At 38.7% G+C, this 17265-nt stretch overlaps 1 protein-coding gene across 4 annotated transcripts in view; it reads left to right on the top strand.

Annotated features, from left to right (window-relative positions):
• GSPT1 (G1 to S phase transition 1) overlaps window positions 1–17265 on the top strand; it is a 39513-nt gene that overhangs the window by 16163 nt on the left and 6085 nt on the right. For all 4 annotated transcript variants that reach the window (XM_055339389.1, XM_055339388.1, XM_055339387.1 and 1 more), the window contains exons 5-14: window positions 696–729; window positions 3409–3486; window positions 5883–6063; window positions 6681–6835; window positions 7009–7149; window positions 8579–8672; window positions 9501–9581; window positions 15189–15362; window positions 16467–16556; window positions 16726–16894. In XM_055339389.1, coding sequence (XP_055195364.1) covers window positions 696–729; window positions 3409–3486; window positions 5883–6063; window positions 6681–6835; window positions 7009–7149; window positions 8579–8672; window positions 9501–9581; window positions 15189–15362; window positions 16467–16556; window positions 16726–16894 — 1197 coding nt within the window. The remainder of the gene's footprint in view (window positions 1–695; window positions 730–3408; window positions 3487–5882; window positions 6064–6680; window positions 6836–7008; window positions 7150–8578; window positions 8673–9500; window positions 9582–15188; window positions 15363–16466; window positions 16557–16725; window positions 16895–17265) is intronic.

The raw sequence follows: 17265 nt of genomic DNA, 5'->3' as shown, positions 1-17265 counted from the left end.
TCCCAATCTGGTTTTCTTGTGTGTGAACTCCAGTTAATTTGTTAATTTTTTGGGCTTCATCTAACTAATTTTGAGTGATATAGGAAATTAATTTGGAGTGACTTCTGGATGCTTGTCAGATTGCTGGGTTAGCACAAAACGAAACCCATTTAATTTACTCAGATATTCCCTGGCCATCTGACTTAGCCCCAAAATCGAAAGAAGAAAATACAGAATTATGTGTCCTTTTTTCCTTCCCTTTATCTCTGCTTTCTCCTGAATATAACGTTATATACCATACTCCTTTTTTAGTAGCAAGGACTCCTTTGAAATGTGTAAAGGAACACCTGTATTTGCTAAAATTAGTGAAAGGCAGACTACCTAAATGTAGTTCACAGCTCTTTGGCTACTTTTGCTCTCCCCTGAGGTTCCTCTTGGGTAATTTATATTCTGTTGCTGCTGTGCTCTCCGCTGAAGGTCAGAGAGCAATCTGTTCAAAAATTCTTCCTTATAGGTAAAGTAGTTCTAAGTTCTTGTTTTCCACTAGTAAGTCATTGTTGAGCTGCAAGGGGTCTTGGCAGCTTCATTTGCAACTGAATTTATGTAATTACATATGCTAGTCAGTAATGCTGTTAGTGCACTTAGCGGGTTTTGTTTTGTTTTGTTCTGTTCCATTTACATCTGTGGTTTATCTTTGATGATGATGTTACTTTTAGATGCTGGCAAGTCAACCATTGGAGGACAAATAATGTAAGTCTGTATTTTTTGTTAAATAATAGAGTTAACTTGATTGGATGAATTTTGGGCATTGTACACATATAATAATTCAAAGGCAATAAAATAGCTCACCTGAAGTAATTATAGATAGACATTACCTGTAAGGAAAGCTGATGTTAAGAAGGAATTTTTGCAATGTGATCATTGTTAGTAGTTTCTGATTAGATTTAGGCATTCCTTAGAATTCTTTTGTCATCACTGTCAGACTGTCCTGGAACATTAACTAAATGTGTTTTTAAAAGCTGTCTGTTAGATGTTTTTTGTTTTTTTGTTTTTTTTTAATAAAAACTAATATAAAACCTAGATTATAAGAAATCTTAGTTTGCAGACCTTAAAATAAGCTGTTAAGGGCAGCCCCGGTGGCCCCAGTGGCTCAGCGGTTTAGCACCGCCTTCAGCCCAGGGCCTGATTCTGGAGACCCAGGATCCAGTCCCACGTCCAGCTCTCTGCATGGAGCCTGCTTCTCCCTCTGCCTATGTCTCTGCTTCCCTCTCTCTCTGTGTGTCTCTATGAATAAATAAATAAATAAAAATCTAAAAAAAAAAGCTGTTAAATAGGAATCATTAACTAAGGCTCTGTGGATGGAAGTGTTGGGCCCATTTGATTTTTTGTGTTTTAGGAGAACGTATATTTTTTGCTTATGGAACGTATATTTTTTGCTCATGGACATTTCACTAGGATTCTGTGCTCAGCTGGCTAGGAACATGCACTGTAGATTGCAGAGAACACACAGAGATGAATGAAAGCTCCAACAGGAAGCTTTGATTTGGATGAGTCAAGGGAAGCAGTTCAGCATTCCTAAGGAATTGTTTTAAAATTTTAATTGTTGATAATTTTTTCAAATATTAAATATTGAAGTGTATTAATAAGACTTAATTGCCTGGACAAGACTGTTGGACAACACTTCTTTTATATAGTATTTGTATTTGCCCTTTAAAAAATTTTAATTCTGGGGGCACCTGTGTGGCTCAGTCAGTTGAGTGTCTGACTCTTGGTTCTGGCTCAGGTCATGATCTCAGGTCCTGGGATAGGGCCTTGCATGGGGCTCTGTGCTCATTAAGAAGTCTATGTCTCTCTCCCCTTGTCCGTCTGCCCCTCCCCCCGCTTGTACTCACACTCTCTCTCTAAAATAAATTAATTTGGGCAGCCTGGGTAGCTCAGCAGTTTAGTGCTGCCTTCGGCCCAGGGCATGATACTGGAGACCCAGGATCGAGTCCCACATTGGGCTCCCTGCATGGAGCCTGCTTCTCCCTCTGCCTGTGTCTCTACCTCTTTGTCTCCTGTTTCTCATGAGTAACTAAATAAACGTTTTTTAAAAAATAAAATTAATTAAGAATATTTTTATTCTGAAATAATTTTAGAATTACAGAAAGGTTACAAGAATAGTAACAAGGTTCCCATATACCTTTCATTCAGCCTTTCCTAGTGTTAACATATTAAATAACTGTAGTACACTCCTCAAAACTAGATGGTTATATTGGTACAGTACTACTAACTAAGCTGTGGCTCTTGAATTTCACCAATTTCTCCCCGAATGTGGTTTTTTTGGTTCTAGAATTCCACCTGGCGTTTAGTAGTTCCATCCTCTGGTTCCCTCTTCTCAGTTTTCCCAGCTTGTGACATTGCCGCAGTTTCGTCTCTCACAACTGTCATGAATTTGAAGAGTGCCATTTAGTAGGTCCCTTATTGTGGGTTCAACTGAGGTGTTTCACAGTTAGATTGATGTTGTACATTTGGGCAAGAATGTCACACAGGAGATATGTTGTACTCTCCTCAGACCATCCTATCAGTAGTACCTCATGTCAGTTCTCCATGTGAGAACTTTTTTTTTTTTTAAGGATTTTATTTATTCATGAGAGAGACACAGAGGCAAGAGACATCGGCAGAGGGAGAAGCAGGCTCCCTACAGGGAGCCTGGTGTGGGACTCGATCCCAGGACCCCGGGATCATGCCCTGAGCCAAAGGCAGACACTCAACCCTGAGCCACCCTGGTACCCCTCCATATGAGAACTTTACTGCTGGTGGTCTTAGCCAGGATTATTTGGTTGATGTGTTGCCTGCCAGGATTCTCCACAGTAAAGTTATTACTTTTCCCCTTTATCTGGAGGGGAGAGAATTTGAGACTATGTAAATATCTTTTCCTCTTAGACTTTTTTTTTTTTTTTTTAATTTATTGAGAGGCAGGCAGAGAGGCAGAGACACAGGCAGAGGGAGAAGCAGGCTCCATGCAGGCTCCATCCCAGGTCTCTAGGATCACACCCCAGGCTGCAGGCGGCGCTAAGCCGCTGCGCCACCAGGGCTGCCCTCCTCTTAAACTTTCTATAATATCAGCATCCATCAGTGATTCCTGTATTTTATTATTTTTTAAAGATTTTATTTATTCATGAGAGACACAGAAAGGTGGGGTGGGTGGCGGCAGACAAGAGAAGCAGGCTCTATGCAGGGGCCTGACCTGGGACTCCATCCCAGGTCTCCAGGATCAGGCCCTGGGCTGAAGGCAGCGCTAAACCACTGAGCCACCCGGGCTGTCCAGTTCCTGTATTTTAAAATAGCTGTTTTCTGGAGTTGAATTTCCACTATAAAGAGCTTTAGAGTTTAAATAACTTCACTGAATAATTTGTAATTGTTTACTTCTTTTCCCTTTGTTTCCAGGTATTTGACCGGAATGGTTGACAAAAGGACACTCGAGAAATACGAAAGAGAAGCTAAAGAGAAAAACAGAGAAACTTGGTATAGTAAACTTTTATGGCACTATAAATTACTTTTAAGGAAACACTGCCTACTTAATACTATTGTAGTCTACTAAGGTGTAGGTGCATGAGGTCTAAAGTGGTGTCATAACGAAGGAGAAGTTTCCTTTCCCCTTATTCTACAAAGTGGATCAGCTCCTGATGACTTCAAAACTTGTACAGGAACATTTGAGAACATTCATATGTCTAGTAATACACTTGTTGGATAAATTCTAAACCATCCATTTAATAGGGTCATTACATAACCACTAAAAAATTGCATTTATGGAATTTATAATACCCAGAAGTGGAGCTTAAGTTACAGTGGAATTTGGAGAGAAAGGAGGTGACATGATAGTACTTAGAATATGATCATTAATGATGTAAATAAACACTGGAAAGAAAAAAGAATGGACAGAATTATTGATAAAGAATTATTGCCTTTGGTGAGAAAAAGGGTCAGTTTTTTGTTGCTAATCTCACTTTTTTTTTAAGATTTATTTGGAACATTCATGGCTTTTGTTGTTTTTTAAATTGTATTCCTCTGTATTAAGGGAAAAGATCATCATTATACTAAAAAAATGGATTACATACAATGAAATACAGATGATAAGGTAATCTAAAATAACACTTATTCTGAATGGTTTGAACTTACATGAATCATCTTCACATGGCAAAGAAATACTGAAATGATTTTTACCAAGTAACCATTGCTCCCAAATGGTGGTTACTGGCTTTCACTTTTTTTTTTTTTTTTGGCTTTCACTTTTGAAAACATCCTTAGATAGCCATTATTTGTATTATACTTTGTGCCAGATGATCATAAAAGCTCACAGTCCTATTGACCTTGGTACAAAGTAGTCTTCCTGTGTATGTTGTCAGCTTGTTTTCATAAATACTGTTTGCTTATAGAATATATATAGGTTTGAGGCACCTGGGTGGCTCAGTCATTTGAGTATCTGACTCTCAATCTCAGTTTAGGTCTTGATCTCTCGGGGTCATGAGTTCAAGTCTTGCATTGGGCTTCATGCTAGGCATGGAGCCTCCTTTAAGAAATAAAAATAAAAAATATATACAGAATTTCTCTGCTATGTAAGAGTAGAGCATTTCTTTGAAACCTTGTGTAAACCAAAGTGGCATAAAGCAAAGAAGTGATTGTCATTAATTTTTATAGAAAAAATTTTTGAGCATTACCAGACCCAGAGAATATTAGGCTTTTCTGATATCTAAGGACTCATCTTACTAAAGGATGTACAGAATAAATGGACATAAAGCACAGATGCTCCCAGACATGGTTCAGAGCAATGGCAGTTTGATGCAGAGGCGCTTTGTGTAGTTCCTGGGGAGGGCTGGAAGGGCTTGAGGATGCCACTCTTCACTGCTCAGGGTGCACACTGCTTCTATGATAGCTCGCTGCAGAGCAAACACTGGATGCTATCTGACTCTTAGTTTTGTCTCAGGTCATGATCTCAGTCCTGGGATTGAGCCCTGCATTAAAAAAAAAAATCATCATGGGATCCCTGGGTGGCGCAGCGGTTTGGCGCCTGCCTTTGGCCCAGGGCGCGATCCTGGAGACCCGGGATCGGATCCCACGTCGGGCTCCTGGTGCATGGAGCCTGCTTCTCCCTCTGCCTATGTCTCTGCCTCTCTCTCTCTGTGTGTGTGACTATCATAAATAAGTAAATATTAAAAAAAATTTAAAAAAAATCATCTTCAGATGTCTTTCTGTTAGCAAAAGCAGTTACAATGTAGGTCTTTTTTTTTAATTTTTTTTTTTTTCTAACGTTAGGTCTTCTGTAAAAGTCAAGTGGTATAATGTGAACTTTAAAAAATCAGGATACCTGTAAATGACTAGATATTTCTAAGAGCTCCAAGTGTTTGAATCATAATAATTCAAATTTTATTCACTCGATTTTAATTTCTACTCAGTCCTATTTGTGATTTTTTTTTTTTTTTTAAGATTTAATTTATTTATTCATGAGAAACAGAGAGAGGCAGAGACGTAGGCTGTGGGAAGCCGGCTCCATCCTGGGACTCCAGGATCATGCCCTGGGCTGAAGGCAGGCATTAAACTGCTGAGCCACCCAGGTGTCCCTTGTGATTTTTTTTTTTTTTAAAGATTAAAAAAAATTTTAAGTAATCTCTACACCCAACTTTGGGCTCAAACTCACAACCCCGAGATCAAGAGTTGCATACTCCACCGACTAAACCAACCAAGTGTCCCTGTCCTGTTCCTGATTTAAATGTATGCTGCACATAAAGCTGGATGTCATCATTATACCTTGGTATAATGTGGTATAAGAATATATACCATTATACCTTGGTATAAAGTGGTGGAAGAGTATCATAAAAACCTACATTCTTAGCAATCTTAATCTTATTTTAAAATTATTTCAGGTATTTGTCTTGGGCCTTAGACACAAATCAGGAAGAACGAGACAAGGGTAAAACAGTAGAAGTGGGCCGTGCCTATTTTGAAACAGAAAAGAAGCATTTCACAATTCTGGATGCCCCTGGCCATAAGAGTTTTGTCCCAAATATGATTGGTGGTGCTTCTCAAGCAGATTTGGCTGTACTGGTAAGAAAGACCTTTCCAATTCACTTGTGTGGTTGTGAGCAGCCTCATTTCAGTGTTAAGTATTTGAGTTTATCCTCAGAGTTAAAATTGAGGTTGCAATGAGTTATATACAGTCACAAATTTTACTTTTGTCTCACTCATTGCTCAAGAAATCTTTATAATGGGATTCACTTAATGTTTTCTCTACCTCGTCATTATCTATCTATGACTGTCAGATCTCCGTGTCCACTAAATGCCAAGCTGGGTTTGCTTTGTACATACCACATGTGCTGTGGATACACAGCTGAGGGAGAAATTATCTGTTTTCTTAAGGCCTCAGACATTTTGCAGAGTTTTTGTTTGTTTTGTCACTGTACCAACACTGTCACATACGTGTTTGAATTGCAAAATATAAAGGCATACTAGATTTTTTTTTTTAAATTGGGGGATCGGAAGAAACATTTACCAAAATCTTAAACCATTTAGACGTTGTGACATTCAAAAGCCTGCAGGGTATAATTAACGTACTTTTATTTTCTTGCAAAAACCTGATAAAACTGAAAGGAAAGCTGTTTCACTGCTCAAGAGCTATATATACCTGAGTGTTTAAAAATAAACTGTCGGATTTCTTGGGATAGGTCATCTCTGCTAGAAAAGGAGAGTTTGAAACTGGATTTGAAAAAGGCGGACAGACAAGAGAACATGCGATGTTGGCAAAGACGGCAGGTGTCAAACACTTAATTGTGCTCATCAATAAGATGGATGATCCAACGGTAAATTGGAGCAATGAGAGGTAAGTTTTGCCAGTCTTACTAGATTTTACAGACATGTAAGTGGAATAAAGGATGGTTTTGCTACTGTATCCTTTTTCCTCCTGGGGTTTTTCTTAAACCTTAATTTGTTTAATAATAAAACCAGAGTTCCCTTGCTTTCTATTACAATTGAGTTATTTATAAATATTCATAGATACGAAGAATGTAAAGAGAAACTAGTGCCATTTTTGAAAAAGGTTGGCTTCAATCCCAAAAAGGACATTCACTTTATGCCCTGCTCAGGACTCACTGGAGCGAATCTAAAAGAGCAATCAGATTTCTGTCCTTGGTACACGTAAGTAACCTTTGCTTCTTTTTAGAAAAACTTTACGTCGTTATAAGTAATATCAGAAAACGATAACTGTGAGTAACTGTGGTTTTTAAAAATACCATGACTTTTGCCCATTTTTTAATTGGATTGTCTTTTTGTTACTGTCTTTTCACTTTCTTGGTGGTATCCTTTGAGGCATAACAGGTTTTAATGTTGATGAAGTCCAGTTTATTTTTTCTTTAGTTGATTTTGCTTTTGGGGTCATACATAGGAAAACATTGCCTAATTCAGTCATGAAGACTTGGCCATATTATTTTCTTTCAAGGTTGTTATAGCTTCAGCTCTTAGGTTTAGGTGAGTGTTTCACTTTGAGTTATTTTTTTTTTTTTTGTTAGGTAATAAAGTCTTGATCACTGTATTGTAAGTTTTCAAATTGGGAAGTGTAAGTCTTTAAATTTTGTTATTCTTTTTTTCCAAGATTATTTTGGCTATTCTGGGTCCCTTGAATTTCTATATGAAGATTAGGATCAATTTGTCAATATGTGTTGATAGGCAGCTGGGATTATTAATAGGGATTATACTCAATCTGTAGATGAATTTGGGGGAGCATTGCTATCTTGGCAGTAAAGCTTCCCAATTCCTATACTGTAGTTTTAAAGGGGAAATTATTTTATAGAATCCTGATTTGAGAGCTGGAAAAGTCCTTAGGAATTAAGTAATAGAATGTAGTCATTTTATGGACTCCTGAGTGGCTCAGTTGGTTAAGCCTCTGGCTCTTGATTTCAGCTTGGGTCATGATCTTAGACCATGTTGGGCTCTGCTTGGAGTGCTCAGCTTGGAGTTGGTTTGAGATACTCTATCTCTCTGCCCCTCCCCCTACTCTCTAAACAAATACTATCTAAAAAAAAAAAAAGATTCTCTTCCCTTTGCCCCTCCCCTAGTGCTCATGCTCTCTCTCCCTAAAGAAAAAAAAAAGAATGTAGTTCTTTTATTACAAAATGTAAGCCATTTACTAGAAAATGTTTCTAATTTTAATAAAGTAAGTTGTTGGGGAAGCTTTTTCATTATATTAATAGGCTATTTTGTTATATTTTTGGTTTTCTGAGGAAAGAAGGGCATGAACCGAATAATAAATCAGTTGTATGGCTGGGCACCTGGGTGGCTCAGTGATTGTTTGCCTTTGACTCAGGTCATGATCCTGGGGTCCTGGGATAAGTCTCACATTGGGCTCCTCGCAGGGAGCCTGTTTCTCCCTCTGCCTGTGTCTCTGTCTCTCTCTGTGCCTCTCATGAATACATAAATAAAATCTTTTAAAAAATCAGTTGAATGAGAAGAGTATGTGGGTAGAATGAAAGTATTATAACTGTTTTTCATATAAAGTTACGGTCATGTAACTTCTTAAAATTTTGACATTTATGTTGATTCTCTTTAATGGATATTGTTATGTTCTCAGTGGATTACCGTTTATTCCATATCTGGATAATTTGCCAAACTTCAATAGATCAGTTGATGGACCAATCAGGCTGCCAATTGTGGATAAGTACAAGGTACCCAGAATGTTCAAGAGATTGGGATTTATGGGAGGTGAAATCATTGTTTTGTGTATTAAGTTACAAAACAATCCAAATAACAACATAGCATAGATGTCTCTTAATGTTATTTAGTGATGTAGATGGATCCTGATTTAGTTTAAGCTGTTTTCTCAGTGAGCCAATGATCATTTTTTAGAGAGAAAGTCCTACAAGTAAAACTGCTGGAGTCAAAGAATTTGCACATTAAAGTTGCTGAATATCGACCAGCAGCCTTCCCAAGTACTGCCCGCAGCATATGAGTACTGGTTTTATCATAGCCTCACCAATATTAGATGTTAGTCTTTAAAAAATAAGCTTCATTATGTTTAATTTGATTTTCAAAGTGAGTTTTCTTTTTTAAAGGTTTGTCAGTATGTAATATTTGACCTCCTCAAATAATTTTTTCATTAGCTCCATGCTAAATTTCTTAAACAAGTGTTTTTCCAATTTTACACATGAGGAAGCAGGCTTAGATTTTTGAACGAACCAGAATTTAAACAAATAATTGAGATCTTCAGATGTAAAAATTTGTGCTGTTTCTGGTACCATGCTTTTTTTTTTTTTTTTTTTGTCTTAAAAGATCTTAGACCTACATACTTAACTAGTATTATAATTGCACATATGCTAATGACACAGATAATATATTTTTTACTTAGCTTGTATTTAAGATTAATCCTAACCATTCTACCACTTGAACTAAAGATTTTCTGAGTAATCCCCATAAGATTTCACTTTGTGTTGTTGAACTATTGTAGAATAGTAACAAAAGTCTGTGACTTAGTTTTTTATTTCAAATTTAAACAGGATATGGGCACTGTGGTCCTGGGAAAGCTGGAATCAGGATCTATTTGTAAAGGCCAGCAGCTTGTGATGATGCCAAACAAGGTAAGAGTTAGTAATGCTCTTTCTCATTTAGACTTTCTTTTGAAAGTATTCGCAAAGAGGGGATCCCTGGGTGGCGCAGCGATTTGGTGCCTGCCTTTGGCCCAGGGCGCGATCCTGGAGCCCCGGGATCGAATCCCACGTCGGGCTACCGGTGCATGGAGCCTGCTTCTCCCTCTGCCTGTGTCTCTGCCTCTCTCTCTCTCTCTCTCTCTGTGTGACTATCATAAATAAATAAAAATAAAAAAAAAAAAAGAAAGTATTCGCAAAGAGAACTTTTCAAAAAGTTAAGGGTTTCCATGAAAAGAAACTTTAGGGGGCATCTGGGTGGCTTACTGGTTGAGCATCTGCCTTTGGCTCAGGTCATGATCCTGGGGTCCTGGCATCTAGTCTTCTTCTGCTTATGTCTCTGCCCCTCTCTTTCTGTGTCTCTCATGAGATTTTATTTATTCATGAGAGACAGAGAGAGGCAGAGGGAGAAGCAGGCTCCCCATAAGGAGCCCGATGCAGGACTTGATCCCCGACCCCGGGATCATGCCTTGCTTGAGCTGAAGGGAGATAGATGCTCAACCGCTGAGCCACCTAGGATCCCAATAAAATCTTTAAAAAAAAAAAAGAAAGAAAGAAAAACTTTAAGATTCAGGATTATGTTTTATTAATGTCAAGTACAAAATTTAGTACAGAAGATATGGTGTGGGGCAGCCCCAGTGGTGCAGTGGTTTAGTGCCGCCTGCAGCCCAGGGTGTGATCCTGGAGGCCTGGGATCGAGTCCCACATCGGGCTCCTTGCATGGAGCCTGCTTCTCCCTCTGCCTGTGTCTCTGCCTATCTCTGTGTGTGTGTGTTTCTCATGAATAAATGAATAAATAAAAATTAAAAAAAAAAAGACCTTTTTATTTTTTTAATTTTTTTTATTTTTAGAACACCTTTAAAAAAAAAAAGAAGAAGAGGGATCCCTGGGTGGCGCAGCGGTTTGGCGCCTGCCTTTGGCCCAGGGCGCGATCCTAGAGACCCTGGATCGAGTCCCACGTCGGGCTCCTGGTGCATGGAGCCTGCTTCTCCCTCTGCCTGTGTCTGCCTCTCTCTCTCTCTGTATGACTATCGTAAATAAATAATAAAAAAATATTAAAAAAAAAAAAGAAGAAGAAGAAGATAGGGTGTTAGAGTTATCCAATGACAGATGGGGAAGGGCCAGTATTAGTACCATGTTAGAGCTAAAAGATGTATCCTCAAGAGAACTTTACCTCCATACTTTTACTGAAAGCAAGTAGAGATCCTGAGTGGTTCAGTGACTGGTTTCTCTTAACACACTGAATTAGCAAGTGAGGGCAGCCCAGGTGGCTCAGCGGTTTAGCACCTGCCTTCGGCCTGGGGAGTGATCCTGCAGTCCCAGGATCGAGTCCCACGTCAGGCTCCCAGCATGGAGCGTGCTTCTCCCTCTGCCTGTGTGTGTCTTTGACTCTCTTCTCTCTCTCTCTCTTCCTCTCTCTCTCTCTCTCTCTCTCTCTAAGAATAAATAAAACCTAAAAAAAAAAAAAAAGAATTAGCAAGTGAGTCCAGGCTGAAAACTCAGGCTTAATCATGATATAATTCATTTTCTTTTTTTTCCCTTAAAATTAAAATTTTTATTTTTATTTTTTTAAATATTTTTATTTATTTTCTCATTAGAGGCACAGAGAGGCAGAGACACAGGCAGACTCCATGCAGGGAGCCTGTCGTGGGACTCAATCCTGGGTCTCCAGAATCAGGCCCTGGGCTGAAGGCGGCGCTAAACCGCTGAGCCACCCGGGCTGCCCAAAATTTTTATTTTTTTTAAAGATTTATATATTTGAGAGAAGGAAAGCATGAGCGGGGGAGGAGCAGAGAGAGCGGGACAAGCAGACTCCCCACTGAGCAGGGAGCCTGATATGGGGCTTGATTCCAGGACCCTGAGATCATGACCTGACCTAAAGTCAGATGCCCCTGCTTTCTTCTTTTTTTTTCTTGTATTATTATATTGGCTACTATAAAATGTGCCCAATTTATAGTCCTAATCTGTTTTGAGAGAAGAGAATTTGCCTTTATCATAAATGGGTCCCTAATCTTCCTACCTTTTTGTAATTTATTATTGGAGAGGGTTTTATTATAACCTGTAAAGTCTCCATTGAACTTACCTTTGTGTTATTTTTGGCTGCTCAGTTGCTGATAATTACAGACATATTACTTGAGAAACCGTTACCTATTTTCCAAAAGGGCCTTCTCAGAGCTTCTGAGATTTTTTTTTTTTTTTTAAGATTTTACTTATTTATTCATGAGAAACACAGAGAGAAAGAGAAGCAGAGACACAGACAGAGGGAAGAATAGGCTCCATGCAGGGAGCCCGACGTGGGACTCGATCCTAGGTCTCCAGGATCTGGCCCTGGGCCAAAGGCGGCGCCAACCGCTGAGCCACCCGGGCTTCCCTCTTCTGAGATATTTATGTAGGAAAGCAGACCTCTGCCATCAGAACCTCCAAATAGTGGGGCATCTGGTGACTCAGTCATTTGAGTGTCAGGGTCGTGGGATACAGCCCTGCATGGGGCTCTGCCCTCAGCATGGAGTCTGCATCTTTCCCTCTCTCTGCCCTTCCCCCACTTGTGCATATTCTTTCTCTCCATAATAAATAAGTAAACCTAAAACCAAAACCAAACAAAAAACCTCCATATAGAGATTTGTTAGACTTCAGTGAGAATGTCTTTACCAGTCCTCAATCCAGGCACAGTAAATAAGAAAAGGTTTAGGTATAATTGGCATCTTACAAATTATACTTTGAGGTTTCTTGATGCCTTATTCACTGGAGATTAGAGTAGCCTATCATAGGATCTTTTTACTAAGGTATTTATAGCTGCAACTGGAAGGTCATTGGCAATTGAATGAAAATGCTTATCATGAATCCTAGTTCATAGGGCAGTCACCGAAGTAGTTGGGTCATGGTGATGGAAGGCAGGCAGATTGGGGGTTGTAAGAGGCTAGGGGATGAAGAATAAGGAGTGACCTGAAGGAAGGCACAGTTTCCTTTGGAATGATGAGGATGTTTTGAAACGAGATACTGGTATTGGTTGTATAATATTGTGAATGCCAACCAGATGCCTTGGAGTTGTAATATGTAAAATATTTGTAAAAGGTAAATTGTATATGAGTGTTCTACCACAATAGAAAGAAAAGTACAATTCACTAAGAGCAAGTGGACTGAGTGCCAGGCTAAACTAGTTACAGCTTTTCTGCGGGAGCTGGGACTTAATACTGATGACCAGGCAGGTCAGTGTAGCCTTGCCTGCAGCTGGTAGGCAAGCCTTGATGACTCAGTTCTTGTTAGTCCTGCTGAGTCTCAGTGGAATGGAATTAAATATTTTAAGAGACTCAGATGCCAAACTATCTTATGATAAAAAATTAATGCGTAGGTAACCTACGAAATAGGAGAAAGTAATTGTATATCAGAAATCTGATAAGGGTTTAAATCCAGAATATATCAAGAACTATAACTCAACAACAAAATTAACAACCTGACTAAAAAATAAGCAAGGGACTGAAACATTTCTCCGAAGATGTGCAAACAGCCAACAAGCATATGAAAAGATCTCATCTCTAATCATTAGGGGAATGCAAATGAAAGCCACAACGAGATAACACCTCGTACCCATCAAAAAAACAAAATAACAGATGTTGGTGAGGATGTGGAGAAATTGGAACTGTGGGTGAGAATGTAAAACTGCACACCGCTGTGGAAAACATAATGATGTTTCCTCAGAAAAATTTAAAAATGGAATAATTATATGATCCAGCAGTATCACTTCAGGATATGTGCCCAAAAGAATGGAAAGCAGACCTCAAAGAACCCATGTTCATAATAGCATTATTCACACAAGCTAAATGGGGAAGCAACCTATCGTGTCAATTGATGGATAAGTAGATAAACAGAATGTGATATATCCATACAGTGGAATATTATTCAGCCTAAAAAGGAAGGAAATTCTGACCCATGGTACAACATGAACGTTAAGGGCATTGTGCTAAGTGAATTAATAAGCCAGTCACAAAAAGATAAATAATGTATGATTCCACAATTTTTTTTTTTTTTTTTAAGATTTATCTTGAAGGGGAAGAGGGAGACAGAACCTTAAGTGGACTCTGTGCTGAGAGCAGAGTCCCAGTGCCGGGCTTGATCTCATGACCCTGAGATCACGACCTGAGCCAAAACCAAGAGTCGGTCATTTAACCAGCTGAGCCACTCAGGCGCCCCTATGATTCCACTTTTGTGAGGTACTTAGAACAGGCAAAATCCTCATTACCTTTCATAAACCAAGAGAATTTGTTGTTCTGTCTTAATTTTTGAAACTATGGATTAATTAAAAGATTAGAGTAACTATTGTACTTAGCCAGAGAAGACCGCGTTTGGAGAGAGGGATTGTTATACTGGATTGTTTGGGCAAAAAGTAGTTTACAGTACTTGCTTAGTTTGTCTATGGGGGAACTCCTGGTTTCTGCCCTTTTGTCCTGTTACTGGAAAGAATTTAGCTAACAAATATGGCTCTGTTTCACTTCTTGGAATGAACTTCAGTAGGTATCAATAAGGTATAAGCTGCCTTTTGGGAAAGGAGACCATTATTGGTGAAGAGGGGAGAGACTACTAGAGGTTAACAAGTGACAGACTGTAGAATTCTGGAGGATAACGATTCTGGATTCTCCACTGTTTATCTACCAGCGTGAAATAGTTTATTTTGTCATGAGGGCTGTTAATTTGTGGTATGTGTTTTAACAATATGAATTTCCAAGGGAAGAAATGGAGTAAAATAAGGGAGCACTTGTGGGTATTGCTTTTAACATGTTCTACCATCTCTATGCTTTTTTTTTTAATAATTGGTAAAATAATGTAAATTTTACCATTAGTGACATTTATTAAGCTTCACAGTCATCACCACTATGAGGTTAGAACATTTTCATCACTCCAAAGGAAACCTTGTACCCATTAGTCTGTGTTCTTTTAAAGCTTAATTGTTCACGTATCTTTTTGAGAAGCACATTCTTCAGATATTTGGAATTGATGGGTAATAGAAGCTGTGCTATTAAATCCTAGAATCTAATCATAATAATGACATTTGTAAAATTAAAATCTAGATGTTAGATTTAATGTTTTAATTTTGAAAAGATAAGGCAAATGCTAGTTTATACTGTGTTCAATTTGGAAATTATTAGGATATGATATTAAGCCAAATTAATATTTTATTTTTTATTTTTTTATTTTTTAAAATAAATCTATTTTTTATTGGTGTTCAATTTGTCAACATACAGAATAACACCCAGTGCTCATCCCGTCAAGTGCCCACCTCAGTGCCCGCCACCCAGTCACCCCCACCCCCCCAAATTAATATTTTAATTGGCAGTTTATATCTCTAGGATATGATTTTCATTAAGTTCATGTCATACAAATGTAATGAAGTTTCATATTCAAGTAAGTGTTTTGGCTAATCCATGACCTCAGAAAAATGTGACCTGCAAGTCTAAATGAACATTCAGATCACTTCACGTTCTGCTGAGCAGTGAATGTCAGAAATCCTCCAGGCTTGCGTTTATTGTTTTGTTTTGTTTTTTTAAGCACAATGTGGAAGTTCTCGGAATCCTTTCCGATGATGTAGAAACTGATTCTGTAGCCCCAGGTGAAAACCTCAAAATCAGACTGAAAGGAATTGAAGAGGAGGAGATTCTTCCGGGATTCATACTTTGTGATCCTAATAATCTTTGTCATTCTGGACGCACATTTGATGCCCAGGTAAACTAGTTATTGTAATTGAGTGATCTCTCACTGTCTAAATGAAATTAGAATTTAAATCCCTTTTGTCCTGATGATTGGTGACATACCACTGTGTAGGGGGGGAATTGAAATCCTACCATATTACGACAACCATGATATAGATCTCACACATGAGGTCTTTAAGAGGTGGTATTTTTTATAAGTTCCTTTTTATTTTATTTGTTTATCTACTTCATTGTTTTTGAAGTAGGCTCCACATCCAATGTGGGGCTTGAACTCACAACCCCGGGATTGAGACACATGCTCTACTGACTGTGCCAGCCAGGCACACCACGTTCCTTTTGAATTTTGCTCAAGGTGTCTTTCCCCTGAAAATAGAACACAGTTGCCTTGGAAATCAGGGTGTGTCTGCTCATTCAGGGTAAGTACCTTTCCAGACAGGAAAACACAATTTCTCTGTTATTAGCAACCTGACTTCCACAGAAGAATTACAGAGTTGATGCTTGGTGTAGCTCAGAAATTTTGAGTTCTGTAACCAGCTATGATGACAAGTTAGATTTTGATGCTTGGATACAAGGTTGTCTACTTTTATTTTTAAGATTTTATTTATTTTTTCATGAGAGACACAGAGAGAGGCAGAGGGAGAAGCAGGCTCCATGCAGGGAGCCCCATGCGGGACTGGATCCCGGGACCCCAGGGTCACACCCCGGGCCGAAGGCAGGTGCTAAACTGCTGAGCCACCCAGGGATCCCCAAGGTTGTTTACTTTTACTGGATCTTAGATATTGAAAACTCGATAAAATTATGAGAAGTTCACATCTGGAACAAAAGAAAAGTAGCTGTAGTGGCAGTGACTACCTTAAATTCTTAGGAAGAAAGAGGCTTCTCAGAGAAGAATGAGTCTGCCTGCTAGGTTTCTAAAGTTTGGGTCTGGCCAAGAAGATAAGTAGGGTAAGGATATCAGAGTTCATGCTTGGATATCAGGCGACCTGACCCAGCACTTCTAATTCAAAAATAACTTGAGACTGTGAGTTCCATATTCTTGTGGTACTATATGGCACTAGAGAACATTCAGTTCTTTTTTTACCCCACGGATAAAGATGTGAATTTTTTTGTTTGACAGATAGTGATTATAGAGCACAAATCCATCATCTGCCCAGGTTATAATGCGGTGCTGCATATTCACACCTGTATTGAGGAAGTCGAAATAACAGTGAGTCTTAATTAATTGATAATTAAGTTAATTGGGGTTTTTTGTTTATGTATGTGTTTAAAGACTATCTTGATAATTTCTGATCGGCAACAGTAATATACTCTTATTTGTACTCCTTGTCCTAAAGATTCTCTTATTTGGCATTCTGATCTCCCTTTTTCTTGGCTAGGCCTTAATCTGCTTGGTAGACAAAAAATCAGGAGAAAAAAGTAAGACTCGACCCCGTTTTGTGAAACAAGATCAAGTATGCATCGCCCGCTTAAGGACAGCAGGAACCATCTGCCTTGAGACCTTTAAAGACTTCCCTCAGATGGGGCGCTTTACCTTAAGAGACGAGGGTAAGCATTTACACTGCTGCCTAGTAGCATCTCTAGGATGCGAGTTTGTTCCATCCAAGTACGGTGCACGTCACAAGTTCATAGAAAACTTGGATGCATGTTCTGTAATATGTTCCTGTAATAAATGTTTCATGAGTTGAGTGGTTTGAACAGACGGAACCGACCATGCATTGTAACAGTATGCTGTAGATTAAGAATCTTAATTTTGATAATTTGTAAGTAGTGGGCTTTGAGAGTTATTTTATTTACTAAATGAGACATTTCTATGGTGAAATCCTTTGTACTATGTGTGCTTAAAGCCCATCTTGAAGGGCTTAAGCCTGTAAGGCAAGTTTTCGCCATTCAAGCCTCCGAAGTAGAAACCTTGGTAT

This window comes from Nyctereutes procyonoides, unplaced genomic scaffold, assembly GCF_905146905.1.
Source record: "Nyctereutes procyonoides isolate TBG_1078 unplaced genomic scaffold, NYPRO_anot_genome, whole genome shotgun sequence".
Taxonomy (NCBI): Eukaryota; Metazoa; Chordata; class Mammalia; order Carnivora; family Canidae; genus Nyctereutes; species Nyctereutes procyonoides.
The sequence above is the reverse complement of the archived record's forward strand: the minus strand, read 5'-3'. Positions and strand labels throughout refer to the sequence as shown.